The sequence below is a fragment of the Peromyscus leucopus genome, chromosome 10 (assembly GCF_004664715.2).
Source record: "Peromyscus leucopus breed LL Stock chromosome 10, UCI_PerLeu_2.1, whole genome shotgun sequence".
Taxonomy (NCBI): domain Eukaryota; kingdom Metazoa; phylum Chordata; class Mammalia; order Rodentia; family Cricetidae; genus Peromyscus; species Peromyscus leucopus.
This window is the reverse complement of record NC_051071.1, coordinates 75,573,676-75,588,498: the sequence shown is the minus strand read 5'-3', so window position 1 is coordinate 75,588,498 and position 14,823 is coordinate 75,573,676. Positions and strand designations below refer to the sequence as shown.

Below are 14,823 nucleotides of genomic sequence, written 5' to 3'. Positions count from 1 at the left end.
CATTTATACGTATTAGATCATACCTCAGGAGAATGACACCCGCTCTAGCCTGACATATAAGTACATCATTCATGAAGACTCTGTCCCCACAATCAACAGCAACAATGTCATCCAGGAGGAGCTGGACACCTTCGAGTGGGCACTGAAGAGCTGGTCTCAGTGCTCCAAACCCTGTGGTGGAGGTAACAACCACATACATTTTCAAAGCAGTTGATCACTGTGTATTGCTCTATGTAATAATGTGTTCAATTATGGCACTTCATATACACCTATATAGTGCATTTTGATCTCTCCTCTCTCTCTCTCTCTCTCTCTCTCTCTCTCTCTCTCTCTCTCTCTCTCTCTCCCTCCCTCCCTCCCTCTCTCTCTCCCTCTCTCCCTCTCTCCCTCTCTCCCTCTCTCACACCACACACACACACACACACACACACACACACACACACACACACACGCACACACACCCCTCACCCTCTCCTGTCCCACTCCTACGCCTGCTGCTCACTTTCCTCATCCATCTGATTCTCCTACTTTTATGTCTTTTTTTTTCACAGTAAATTTTATGTCAACATGTATGTCAATCATACAAAAAGCCAATCTTGCTTTTACTCTAATATCTGTCTCTAATTTGAAGCTGCAGTTGGAGAAATATCAATCAAACTCTAAATACAAAGCCATTGTTAGTTATTTCTCAGAGTTTGCAAAGGATGTGATGCCACTTAAAACAAGGGCAGACCATAATATCCCCGTGCTCTTTCCTCCCAGGTTCTTTATGTCTTGTGTTCAACACAGTAGCACCTTAATCACTTTTCCCAAAATCTAAAGCTGCGTCCAATCCAGTTTCCTCTGGTTGCTGCCTCTCCTCTCCATTTTGCCCTCCAGGTGTATGCTCACTTTTCTGTTTCAGCAGTGACCTACCGCTGACTATAGATCTGGTGATGCTGTATTTTAGAGGCTAGCCGCCATACGGAATACTTCATATCTCCATGTGTCGATATCCACAATGGCTCTGTGGTATCAGTACTATCTTTATCTCTATTCTGATGGTGAAATTGAAACACAGGGACAGGAAGTAGTTTTCCAAAAACAGGATTCAGACCAGGTTCGCTGATCAACAGGCTGCCTTGCTGTGTGGCATGGCTTTTCTCATTTCCCCAGAACAGATCCATGAGATGGACCCAGTTTCATCAGTTCCTCCCATCATCTACTTATCTAGTTCTGCACAACAGATACTCTAGCACTAAGCAGGCAATGACAGAATAGTTACAGTAATCACTACATAATTAAATACTGAATAAAGAGAAAAATATTCATGGTAGGTAATTCCGGGTAAATCCATTTTTCATTACACTTTCAGACCATTTCTGGTATTTCTGGACAGAAACTTTTAAGAATGGCACTTCTTTCCTCATTGCAAGATAATTTGAGCCCCCTTCTTTGTGTGCTTGATATCTACATGGTCCTCAGGGTTATCAGTGACGATTTAATATGCAGGGCGTCTGTCCTGCCTCACCAGGCCTCCCTCACTGTTTTGAAAGAGCAGATTATTGCATTTCCTCTGCTGACTTTGACTTGCTTCTCTATTTACATGATAATGATTTTAAGTTAATGGGTGGATAGAATTATATCGTTCTCCCAATTAAAATCCTTCAGTCGGCTGACATGTGGCCTTGAAGACAGAAAGCCATTCAAGTAGTGTTCTTGTGGAAAGTTAATAAGCTGAGTCTCATCATTAGGGACCATTAAACAATGCATATTGTAATGGCATTGTACAAAATGTCTGGCAAATATGTTTCAAGAGTAGTAAATGCCATAAAGATGCAGTTTGGGAAATTATTCCTGCTGGTGGAAGCTGAGGAGACTTGGAAATTAAACGAAGCACACAGTCCCTGGCTGGAAAGAAACATGACAAGGACAATGGCATATTGCACAAACCCTAAATGGTCTTAGAATAAAAACCTGGAGCCAGCTGTTGGTAAGTGCTGAAAGATCAGAAGCCACAGCCACTTCTCACCTCACCAACTCCTCAGCCAGCAGGGGAAGATCCCGTCTCCATGGATCCTTAGATTGAATGTCTCTGAGTCCTCAGCCAAAAGGGCCTAATTCCTGTCTCCTCCCACCTTATATTCCTTTCTCTGCCCAGCCATATCACTTCATGTCTCAACCTTCCTAGTGCTGGGATTAAAGGCCTGTGATCCCAAGTGCTGGAATTAAAGGTGTGTGCTACCACTGCCTGGCTGTTTCTCTTTTAAACTGGATTAATCTCTGTGAGTAGATTAATCTCTGTAGTCCAGGGTGGCTTTGAACTCACAGAGATCCAGACGGTTGTCTGCCTCCCGAGTGCTAGGATTAAAGGTGTGTGTGCCACCACTGGCTGACTTCTGTGGCTAGCTCTGTCCTCTGATCTTCAGGCAAGCTTTTTATTTCTTAGATTACAAGCAACATATCGCCACAATGGCAGGTTTTGAATATTGTCTACACATTATATTTAAAAAATTATTTTGTAGTAATGTGAACTGTTTAGGAGTGAAGGATCCAGAGGTCTGTAACTTGGGAAAAAAAAATGCATGTATGGCAAACTAATTTGGACAGTAAATGTGATGATTAATCTAAGTTCATATAGATTCTTGGCTTTTTTACAACTTTTACAGAGGTTATAAATGTTTCAATTTGTAAAGGGTTTTGTTGTCTGTGGGTTTGTTGTTGTTTTTACACCAGAGGCTAATGTTTGCATTTATTTTTAAAAGCTTAGTTGCTACAAAAGCTAATAAGCAAGAATAATTTTCCATACGGAAATTTTATCCATGAATAAGACTTAAATTTATTCTAACATTGAAAGCTAAGAACAACTGGAAAAATACAAAGCAAACCTGCTTTCTCCTTTTTGAATATACTGTACTTAGGATGGCAGACATACACTGAAGGAGACAGAAAAACGTCCATGTAGTCCACAAATCAGCATTAAGAATGACATGCAATTCATGATTTCCATTCAACTAATTTTTTAATTGAACCACTAAACAAAGAGTTCAGCTTGGGTTGGTTTCTACTTGAGAGGAAGACATCTGCTTCCCACACTGATCCTCTTTTTGTACTAGACACAATGTGTGTGCTCTGCCCTTTCCCCAACAGCTATTTAAGGTGACTTTGCACACTGACAGCAAACACCATTTTTCTTCTAACAGTGCCATGGCCTTCAATAATCAGTTTTTTAAAAACTAGTTTGTTTTACATATATCAGAATAATGAATGTTGGGAGACCTTCTTTGGTCAACCACTCCCTATGACCTTCAGGCCCAAATGCTTATCTGGGGCCCATGGCTTTGTAGATCTGATGCTTTCTTACCCCCTTCCTCTTCATACATGTCATGTTCTCCACCCACCGGAGGCACCTAACCTGACCCATGTTCTTTCTTGCATGTGACATGGATGGCATGCAATTTCCTTTATCCAACACAGTTTGAGCTGCATCGTTCTGCTCAAGAAGGTATTGGTCTATAAGACTTCCCCTGTCCCTTGCCATCAGCTAAGCTAGGGGCTTCTTCTGTGTGTTCCTTTCTGGCCCTGTGGAAAGTTCATCACTGAGCTGTGTCAAGGCCTGTGCTCAGCTTTGATCCCCACAGTGGCTTTCTTACCCATCTCTCACACCTCACTGTGGACATTCCCTCTTCACTGGCAAGTACACAGGCACTGCTTTACAAGTTTCCACATTTATTAAATGTTAAGTCCGGAGAAAATGGGCTGTTTCGTTTTACATTCATTTTCAGTCTCTTTCAAATGGGAACACTTATGATAGTACCGGGCACAGTATGTGTACTCGGATATTCGCTAAAGGAATGTATGAACCAGTATTCAAATACATTAACATCAGTAAGTGGCTAAACCAACCTTACTTTCTGTTCCAGGTTTCCAGTATACAAAATATGGATGCCGAAGGAAAAGCGACAGTAAAATGGTTCATCGCAGCTTCTGTGAGGTCAATAAAAAGCCAAAACCCATTAGACGCATGTGCAACATTCAGGAGTGTACACACCCGCTGTAAGCACTAAATCATACCACCCTGCTGCCATAGTCGGAGTGGGAATGTCTTTAAAGTGTTATTTTATTCAAAGCTGTTACATTTACCTGTTTAAGTAGTCAGTCTTATATATAAGGAGTGTATAAAGCTGTGGTTCCTGGACTTTCCCTACATTCCTACTCATGAAATACAAATATATATTTTAGCTATTCTATTTCTTTTGATATTTGATAGCTACTTGCTTTTATCTAAGTACTACCTTCTACCCGTTGACTTTTGGGGAAAGTGACAGGTTATATATTAAATATTGAGTTTCTTCCAAAGATGGAGCATTCTTTGACAGCCCCAACAGACCACACTTAACTTTTTCTTTCTTGGTTCTAACAATATGGACTTAATTTATTGATAGTGATATCTGGGGCTGATTGCCACATGTATTTCAACAGGTGAGTCATATTGCAAGAGCAGAATATAGCTTCCTTTCTTGTGAAACTGTTTGTCTTGAAAACCATTCATGTCCAAATATTACACACTCAGGTACCCTGTTACTTAGTTACAGAGTTCTGTCCCAGCCTGACCCACATTCACCTTTCCCTTGGAGTCCCCTGGTTTCCTGACTTGGTTACATTGTCTCTTGGTTCAGTCATCCATTCCAAGAGGTACTAGTTTTTTCAGGAACTTGAAAAAAAGAAAACAGAAATAAAAAAACAGAAAAAAAATAACAGAAAACATTTTATATAGAAGATTTAAATTTAGACACTTGGGAAAAGCATCTAAGAGGTTCAAGTATATGGTTATGGAAAATGCATTGCCACCTGCTCTCACCTTTGACCTCTTGGAGATATACATGTAAGGACATAATTCTATATTTTCCCCTAGAATCTCAAAATCTCTGTCCCATTGTTGGTTAGACTCCAGCATTGTTGGAAAATATTTTGATTCTTGATTCTATAGGACATAATTTTGCTTGTCTTTCTAAATTCTTAGAGCCTTGTTCTCCGCAGAAAGAAACTTCCCAGTGATGAAAGGGACCAGCATGAGCATCTTTTCTAGAGTGCTGTGTACTTGTAGACTTAATTTAATGGCAAATAATCACATTTATGATGCACAAGTATATTTTGATAGTGTTAAAATCGAGGTAATTGATATCTACTTATACTAAATACTTGGCTTTTCTATGTGATATGCACTTGTAAAAATCTTCACAGTTTTGAAATACATACCACACTGTTGTTAGCTACACAAATTATGCTTCTCAGTAGATCAACAAAACAGTTTCTCTAAAGGCAGCTGAGTCCTCCTTTGTCATCTCCATATTCTCTTCTGTCCCCACATCAATGAGCTCTGCTTTCTTAGATGCCTTACATATGTGTTTCTTATCTTGTGCATTCTTTGAGTTTTCTTTCAGTATTTCCCTCTTCTGTCTGGTTAGTCAGTATGCCTACACTTGAGGCACACAGTTTATTTATTCCTTCTATAACCATGAAGTCCTAACATACAACCATGTCGACACTTTAGTACTCTTTGCAGTTTAAGACTGATCTAGTCTAAGTGAGATGTGGCATTTAGAAATCAGGATTTATGCTCATCTTTGAAGGCCTCAGGTGTGTCTAATTAGAGAGATGTCTTATGAGAGAGTTGAAATCATAGCTGACTCTCAGCGTTAAGGCCTTGACAGTGACATTAGAACTTGGGAATGCTCCATAGGAAGCTGTTTTGAAAATTACTCTCAGAAAACTTTATTAGGTGCATTCAAGGAGGTACTTTCTACCAAGGCCTGCATGTATGACTTTTCTCTCAGTCTCACTAAGGTCCAATAATAGTGAAAGAAACAGTGAGTAAGCTTGATATTTCATGAATGAGAGCGTAAAAGACAAATCCTTTTGTTGTTCAAAAGCAAAGTGTTGGGCCCATTGTCAGAAAGTTGTTCCCCCATAAGTAAGGTGCATTCATTCAGAAGAGGGATGTGCCCAAGCATTGCACTGTGGGCATGCTCACAGTGTATATACCTCACTGCTCCTCTTGCTCCCACAGCTGGGCAGCAGAAGAATGGGAACACTGTAGCAAGAGCTGCGGCACCTCGGGCTACCAGCTCCGCACTGTGCGCTGCCTCCAGCCGCTCCATGATGGTACCAACCGCTCTGTGCACAGCAAGTACTGCCTGGGGGAGCGTCCTGAGAGCCGCCGGCCCTGTAACAGAGTCCCCTGCCCAGCCCAGTGGAAAACAGGGCCCTGGAATGAAGTGAGTCATTCGTTAGTATGCAGCATGTGAATGGAGAAACTGTCATATTTTCTAATCACGTTAGAGGGGCTAGGAAAAATTAACACTTTAAGACAGCATTTGCCGTTAAGAATGGGTGGCAGGAACAAATCACGTTTAGGTATTTTGTGACATGGAGGCATCTGAGAAGCCCTGCATCTTCTGAGGTTATCACTGACTTCCCTCTTCCTACATAAGCTCTAATCTACCACAGAATGCAAGGCCCTGCTAAGTTAGTAACCCCCCCCCTACACACACACACACACACACACACACACACACACACACACACACACTCCTCTCTATCTTCATTCTAGTTGACAAAGTAAATTTTCTGTGTTCCAAATCATGCTTTTTCACACCTATTCCTTTCATGTGGCTTGTTCTTCCCTGTTTGTGGTCTAGCAATATCTCCCACTCCACCAAAGCTCATCACCATAGTCCAAACTTCTCCCTACCTGTGGTCCCTTCTGGCAGGTCCTTCTCTGCCTTTAAAGGACAGGTACCAGATTAGTTCTAGACTGCTGCTGAGGAAAGAGCATTATGATTCCTGTTTTAGTCTGTTCTTACCCTCAATCCAATGACAGAATGCCTTGCTTCCCCAATACATAGCCATAGCCTGGGGTCCCACAGTATTTGGTGACTGGCTGACTTATTGTTTTATTGTCCATGTTACCACTGTTCTTGATATTTCTAAGCATTCAAAATAAGAGGGCTTATAGAAAGTTGGAGCATCAAAAAGCAGGTACAGGAGAAAGTGGAGATGGTGCCCAACATGCAAGGAATGGGCAAGGACCAGTAGCCACATGTGATAAGATGGAAAATTACTGTCCATTCCCCCATTCTCTAGACCCAGAACTAAGCTTCTCCTGGCCCTGCCTAACTCAACAGTACAGAAGTTTCTCAGCTTAGTTTGGGAATAGTTTTTGGTAAATTCTGCTCTCTATAAAGAAAATAAAGGGGGGCTGGAGAGATGGCTCAGAGATTAAGAGCACTGACTGCTCTTCCAGACGTCCTGAGTTCAATTCCCAGCAACCACATGGTGGCTCACAACCATCTGTAATGAGATCTGGTGCCCTCTTCTGGCCTGCAGTCATATATGCTGTATACATAATAAATAAATAAATCAAAAAAAAAAAAAAAAGAAAGAAAGAAAATAAAGGAGTTGGGGGCTGCATATCAGGACCTGGCAAGGGAGCCAGTGTATGAACCCAGGGTTACCTGGCCTCAGGACCTTTGTGCAGCACCTTCTCCATAGAGTGGGAACTCCAGAGTTGCTAAGTGATGTGTGTGTGTTTCGGGGGAGATCCCTGTAAGCATGCATGTGCCTGGTCTCGGGAGAATCAACGTCTGTAATTTCAGCCTTTGTCTCTGTAGTGTTCAGTGACCTGCGGAGAAGGAACAGAGGTGAGACAGGTTCTCTGCAGGACTGGAGAGCACTGTGACGGTGAAAAGCCCGAGTCCATCAGACCCTGCCAGCTGCCTCCCTGTAATGGTAAGTGCATCACTAATCAATCTTAACCATTTTGATGTTACTGAACCTTCGAAAACAGCGTTTCCTTTTAGGATAAGCTTTGGAATTTGCATTCACTTACCAAGAAATAGTCAAATGAAAACACCTTTGAAAATAATCGTCTGAGAATCTTGTCTGAAATAAGGCCAGCATCCCTGAATTACCAAAAGCAGTACACTGGTGATATTGGGTGTGGCTGTGTCAGACATATGCATCTCCTTACAGTGTGAGTTTCTCCTGGGGACTACTTATTTTTATCTATTCTTTACCTTTATGATGATGTGGAACTGTGGTTAGAATTATTACAGCAGGCTTTGAGATGCTTTACAAAAATTATTTAGATATATTGAACTCAACCTTAATGCCCTTCCTAATAATTGCCTATACACATAAAGAGTGATTTCAAAATAGACATCTTGTACATGTGCTAAAATCAAGCATTTGTCTGAGTGACTAACTAGTCGTGTTTTGAAAGTGCAATATATTTAAATATTATATTTAAAATATAAACTGGGGAGCTGACTCAGTTGACAAGCACGATGACCTGAGTTCCGGCCCCTGCACTCATGAATGGTGGCGGCACACACTTGTAATCACAGCTCTGGGGAAGCAGAGACCCTATTTCAGGTAGATAGCAATAAGAAAGACACCTGACATCTATTCTATTTCTTGACCAATGTACCTCTATTTCTCTCTACCCCCATTACCTTAGTACACACTCTGGTAAGCCCCAAGACTAAAAAGATTTTCCCTCTGCATCTACACCCCTAAATAATATGAAAATCTGATAGAATTTATAAGAAAATTAGCAAAGTACTATTTCTCCAAATAATTTTGTATTTTGGACATTTTAGGCTTCCAGTCTTTAAACATTGAAAACAATTGTCATTTGAAATGGCAAGAACCACCATGGCCATGGGGGGGAGACATAGGACTTATCTATCTAGCTGTTTCTTTTGGAGAGTGTTTTCAATGTAGAAACTGGTATGGAAGGGATGAAAAAGCAAACGGCACCCAATTAGAAGCTTTAAAACTTACTGTCGCTGTAATAATTTGCCATCTGTAGTTATACCTGTTGCGACTGAACACTTTCCAGGTAGACCCATTGACTTTACTAGCTAGGAGGGCAGGCCCTGTTTGTGTGAATGGCTGCCTGTCAGCACAGATTCACTTGCTCCTTTTCAGTGGCAGTGGGTGGAGGTCTTGTAAAGTCAACGTGCTGAGGGGACAGCATAACTGTGGTAGTTAGTGTGTCCATGTTCCCTTCCAGAGCTGTACTGCTCTGAGTTCTAGGTCTAAAGCCAACTTTGAGAGTTCAGGCATCTCAGGGTTCTATGCTATTTCAGTCAAACCAATAAGGGGCATCCTCTTTCTCAATCTACTGTACCAATCCGATGACTTTTGGGGTCTGGTATAAAGCTCTTTGTCCAGAGTCCTTAGGACCTGGCAGTCGTGTGAGAAGGCTGGAACATTTACTTTAACAACTGATTTTGTTGTTTGATTATATTTGGTTATAATTCTCATTTGCCTTTAAGGCCTTCCTGTCTGTGCCTAGAAAAAATTACCATGAAGCTGGTTTGTCCTCAGTGTCTTTCTGTCCTCCATATAGAAGCAGATTCTGGCCTTAGTGAGACTTGGCCTATCAGTCACGCTCTGCAGTGGCGAAGTACTCGCTTTTAGATGAGTCTCTCATCTGAGGCCTTCTTTAATGCACAGAGGATGGTTCTGAACCCCGCCCCCTATCAGAAACAGGCTAATGGGGTTAGTGTGATGGAGAAAAAGAATGTAAGTGAAAAGGCTCTCTCAGCCAGAGTCTACAGCCCTAGTCACATCGTCGGAAGCAGTTTGTCTATTTTTAGATAAGCATACAGAAAACGCCATTTACACATGAAGAATTAAAAATCCCACAAATCCTCAGTCACTAATAACCTCATCTAGCTTCTGACCTCAGCAAGCGTAAAGTATTCTAATTCCGTATACCACAGTAGGCCCGTCGGCGTCATGACAATATGATTCTTGCCACAATTTGGGATGTGGACACGGAATGGTGAGTGAAGCAAGCCTGCCATCAACTGACCCTCTTAAAGAGAACGATCAACAGGGTCATCTCAGTTTTAGAGTTATGTGACAGATTCCTTACCTTACAGTATGTTCTTACATACTGTATAATAGAACATGCTGTGGCTTTAAGTGACAATGGTCCATAGGTACCATAATTCTTTGCTTTTTTAAACAGGCACACATTTGTATCTACAAATATCCTGGTTCTTATGTATAAACATAAAATGCTGTCAGTTCCATGAAATTAAATGTAAACATGTGACTTACCTAGAATAAAGTTGGCATATTTTAGAGAGACGTTTTGTTTTAAAATGAGAGCCTAAGAATGTCCAGTAGTAGACATGAAACTTGCTTTCAAGCCAGAGAATTCTATTTTAATCAAAGTGGTCATTGCTTCCTTTGGTAAAACTTTTTAAAGACTTAATCAGTTACACTAAGGGTGTTTAATATTCATTTTAATTGTGAATTGAAAACTATTGTAGAAGCAACTTATTAGAAAGGCAAGCTTCAATGCTACACAACTAAAAATGGTGCTCCCCTTATCTTCAGAATGAACCCAGTTTTCCCTGTCAACAATCTCATCCATGTCTCAGTTCTGTCTAAAGCTGTCAGTGACCTGACAACTTCTGTTGGAGACAGCACAATGATGATCATGCCAAGTACTAGGCAGACATGGAGCTGCTTTGTTCAGCCAGGTGGGGTGGAACATGCTTATAATCACAACCCTGTGAAGGCTAACCCGGGCAATGCAGTATGGAGGCTAACCCAGGTGATGCAGTGAGGTCCCACTTTTAAAAGAGCAAAAGTGAAAACCAACTACTTATTGCAGTGAATTCATCCTGTTGTTTAAATTTGTAATTCAAAGGCTCATGTATTGATTTCATATATCACTGGAATGTATTTATAGTTGTCAATAATTGTCATTTCTTTGAACCTTTTACGTGTAAACATGTGTTGGTTTTTTTTTTTTTTTCTTACTCTTTTTCAGATGAGCCATGCTTGGGCGACAAGTCCATATTCTGTCAAATGGAGGTGCTCGCACGATACTGCTCCATACCAGGGTATAACAAGTTGTGCTGTGAGTCATGTAGCAAGCGCAGTGGGACTCTGCCACCACCATACCTTCAAGAAGCTGCTGAAATCCATAGTGATGCTATCTTTGGCCCTAGTGACCTCCCTAGGTCTCTAGTGATGCCGACACCCTTTCTCCCTTACTACTCAGGGACCCGTGCTGAGAAGAAATCCTTGAGTAGCATCTCTTCCGTGGCAAACGCAAATGCATATGCTGCTTTCAGAGCCAGCAGCCAACCTAGTGCTAACCTCCCCCAGAAGGAAATGCAGCAGGCCGGAAGAAAGACGATGGTGTCAGTACCACCCTCCTCATCTGTAAAGACTGATCACTTCCATTCTGCCTCACCCGGGGCTGCTGCCCCCTCCCCGGCTATCAGTGATTCAATAGGTGCTTCTACCCAGGCAAGAACCCCAAAGAAAGATGGAAGGAATATTAGCAAGAGACATCCTGTCAGGTCAGCCACCTCAAAGAGATGAGAAAGCGGACCTATGGGGCTAGAGGTCAAAGGGATACCTGGGCAGCCTCCCTCCCTGCATGGTGCATACAGCTTGTTAAAAAGCAGGACTCTCCACACAAGGTTTACTCATGTCCTCTGTCAATGGAAGGACAGGAAGTGCTGGTTCACTTTTTAGTTGCTTCCATCCATCTCCTGTTCTGCATCGACCTGTTTACCAGAATCCATTGGAAGAAAGTGCCAAAGACTGTTTTCAGAAGGAAAGAGCCTGGTTGCAGTGGCCCCGGCCTAGCATCCCAGCATCTGGGAAACCCAGGCAAAAGAATAGCTGCCAATCCTGGGCCAGCCTGGAATGCCTCTCTAAAAAACAGAAAAGAAATGGAAAATGGTTAAACGTGTTGCTTGCTCTCTAAGGAAGAAAAGAGCCTGGAGCCGATTGTGCATATCAGCTGATTTTTTGTTTTTGTTTCTGTTTTTTTTTTTTTGTTTTGTTTTTAAAAAGCTACAGTAAAAATAATACAAACAGATGCCAGTGGTTTACGCTTCAAGAAATTTTGGAAATAATTCTTAGACTTGTATTCCTATTTATCTATATTAGAAATACTGTATGAGCAAATTTGCAACTGTTGTGTAAATACTGTACATTGCAGAAATCAGTATTATTTTAAAAAGATGTTCTCAAATGATTGTTTACTATCTTACATTCCTGGATGTTCTAGGGTGCCTGTCATTGAGTATTGCCTTATGTGACATTCCATGAGTTGATTTCAGAGCAGAATGTTATGAAGAAGTTGGGATTGCAGCTACTGACAATAGAAAGAGGATTTGCCATGTGTAATCAGGTGCACAGGTGACTCATTGTATCTACTGCCTTCCATTCTTACAACAAAAGGAACAGGACTGGTGTCTCCATGTGCTTGTGCACACAGCATGCAGTGGACAAGCTTATATAAGACAAACCCCAACCTTCTTGCCATCCTATCAAAGGGCATCATTGAGACAGTGCACATCTCTGAGACAGTGCACATCTCAACGATGCCCGGTTCTTGCGCTAACAGTTATACTTGATGTACTGTGATCATCACAAATGTGTTGTGTGTATTCTTTCCTAGCTGAGAAAAGCATCATCAGGCTAGAACTGCCACCTGAGTACATGAGTGCTTTGAAAGCCGGCTCAAGGAAGTGTCTTTGGTATGGTTGAGATATTTATTTTCTGCATGGTTCATATCTAAATGTTCACAGCCACAATGCATCTGACTGCCGTGCCATGCTGGTATTTCTGTCAGTGACCAACACGCTCACACAAAGCCAGAAATGCTCCCTCCATGGAGTGGATGTACAGTACTTGTATATAGGATACAGATCTGAAAATATTTATTTTAAGAGTTGATTTTTTTTCTTGATAGTCTTTTTATGTCTTTAATATTTACACTAATATCAATGACATTTTAGTAAACTAGAGAGACATAATTAGAGGTGTGTGCTGTGTTCTCTGCAGAAAGGACAAATGTAAAACCAAGCACACAGACAACTCAAAGAACCCAAATTGAACAGATTCTTACTTTAAAAAAAAAATTTAGCAGGACTTGATTAAATCCAGTGCCCCCCACATGCTAAGTAAGCACTCTATCACTGAGCTGTAGCCCTAACACAAGAGCTCCCTAAGTTGCATGGGCAGGCCTTGAACTTATGATCTGCCTGCCATCACTTCTCAAGAAACTAGGATTACAAGCAACACCTATGTTAGGCATTTGCATTTTTTAAAGGATACAGCATTTATTTGTTCCCCTTCAAGGATGCATAAAATAGTCAAGAATTCAGCTAGCTGTTTAATGAAATAGTGAATAAGAAACATTTCAAAAGCCAGGCAAGATGATGCACATCTGTCATCCCAGCATTCAGAAGCTGAGGCAGGAGGCTTGCTGTGAGTGTGCAGCCTGGGCTATGTAGCAAGACCCTGTCTCAAATAAAACATATTTTAAGTATATAATGAGTACTTCCGGAATTGCACTTAGAGACAAAAGGGTTATGAGCATGCTTTTGAAGTCATTTTCGAAACATATCTAGAAATTTGCAGACTGAAGCAGAGCTGCGTTAACCTTTGAAAGCACACACTGAACAAGGCCTTTTGCATTGTAACCATCATAAATTAACAGTCTAAGCTATGACTCAATACCTCGAAAGATTTGCTGCTACTCCATGCAAGAATTTTAAATGTCAAGTTAGGTGACTTCCTGATAGCTAACAATCCCTGAGCCTTACAAAGATCTTGCTCTTTCTTGAAAACTTCACCAGAACAAAATTCTCTCTAGTTTACTTGGGTGTACACACATCCTGTCCACAGGGAATCTGAAGACAGTCACACACATACACCTCCCATAAGATGTACATATTCCTTCCACTTTTTACCTATGCGCTTTCTTTTCTACTAAGCTGAAAGTTCCTTTTTATCAAGGTGTACACTACTGATGCTGTTTGTTGTATTGGGAACACATAGCAATAAAAAACGTGAAAGAGGAGGCGTGGCCTGACCTTGATTTCCTTGCTAGTTTCCCAGGTGCTTATGGGAATGGATCTTCTCCTCCTACCAAATAAAACAATAACTTATTCTGCCATCCAGGATCTTCAGTGACAGTATGTCTCTTGTTTCCATCTCAACATGAACCACAGATCTAGAGATGTAAGAAGCCATAGGAGATTGTGCTGACATCTGTCCCATAGAACAATGTAAGAGAACAGAAAGGCTGATGATTTTATATTAGTAAAGAAAGGATATGTATCTCATAAGGAGATATGTGTTCTGTGCAGAAAGAACAAATGTAATTTTATATATCTATATATATAATGTGAAATCTCAGAGTAGCTAAGATGCCCAGCAGCTTTGGACCATGATCACCTGAGGGCTGGAAGTGATGTCCCACTGGACTCAGGACAGCAAGGAGGAACAGAACACCACAGTGAGTGGATGGCCTTTCATTACGTCAAGAGTAGACACTGGAGTACCAACGCCAGTTTGAAGTGCAAAGCAGACTGACTGGGGTTTAACCTCTACCTGCTGCCTCCTACCCGAGTTTCAGTTTCTTCAGCAACAGTATGGACAGCAGAACTCTGATATTACAATGAAACCACGTATGTAGTCAGCACAGGGCCCAGCACATAGCACCTCCTAATAGAAACCAAACCCTTGTCCATATCATCCCCTCAACTCCATTGTACAAATGAAGCCCAGTGGTCCTCTGGTGTCTGTGGCTACTTTGGAATCAGAATTGCTCGGTCTCACTTCCGGTAAATAAGATGGGTTGGCAAAACTAAAGACAAACAACTTTAAAGGTTGATATAATGAACTTAGTTAAAATGCTCTCTGGTCAATGATTTTGAAGATTTTTAGCTTTTCCTCTCCACTTGCCCTTTCTAAACAATGGACACGCTAAGCAGCCAGCTAGTATGA

At 41.4% G+C, this 14,823-nt stretch overlaps 1 protein-coding gene across 1 annotated transcript in view; it reads left to right on the top strand.

Moving 5' to 3' along the window:
- The window catches only part of Adamts3 (ADAM metallopeptidase with thrombospondin type 1 motif 3), a 110,464-nt gene extending 96,570 nt beyond the window's left edge, over nt 1-13,894 (top strand). Inside the window, exons 15-19 of the mRNA XM_028888092.2 lie at nt 17-182; nt 3,903-4,035; nt 6,050-6,257; nt 7,653-7,770; nt 10,838-13,894. Coding sequence (XP_028743925.1) covers nt 17-182; nt 3,903-4,035; nt 6,050-6,257; nt 7,653-7,770; nt 10,838-11,397 — 1,185 coding nt within the window. The 3' untranslated portion in view covers nt 11,398-13,894. The remainder of the gene's footprint in view (nt 1-16; nt 183-3,902; nt 4,036-6,049; nt 6,258-7,652; nt 7,771-10,837) is intronic.
- Nucleotides 13,895-14,823: the final 929 nt, after the last annotated feature.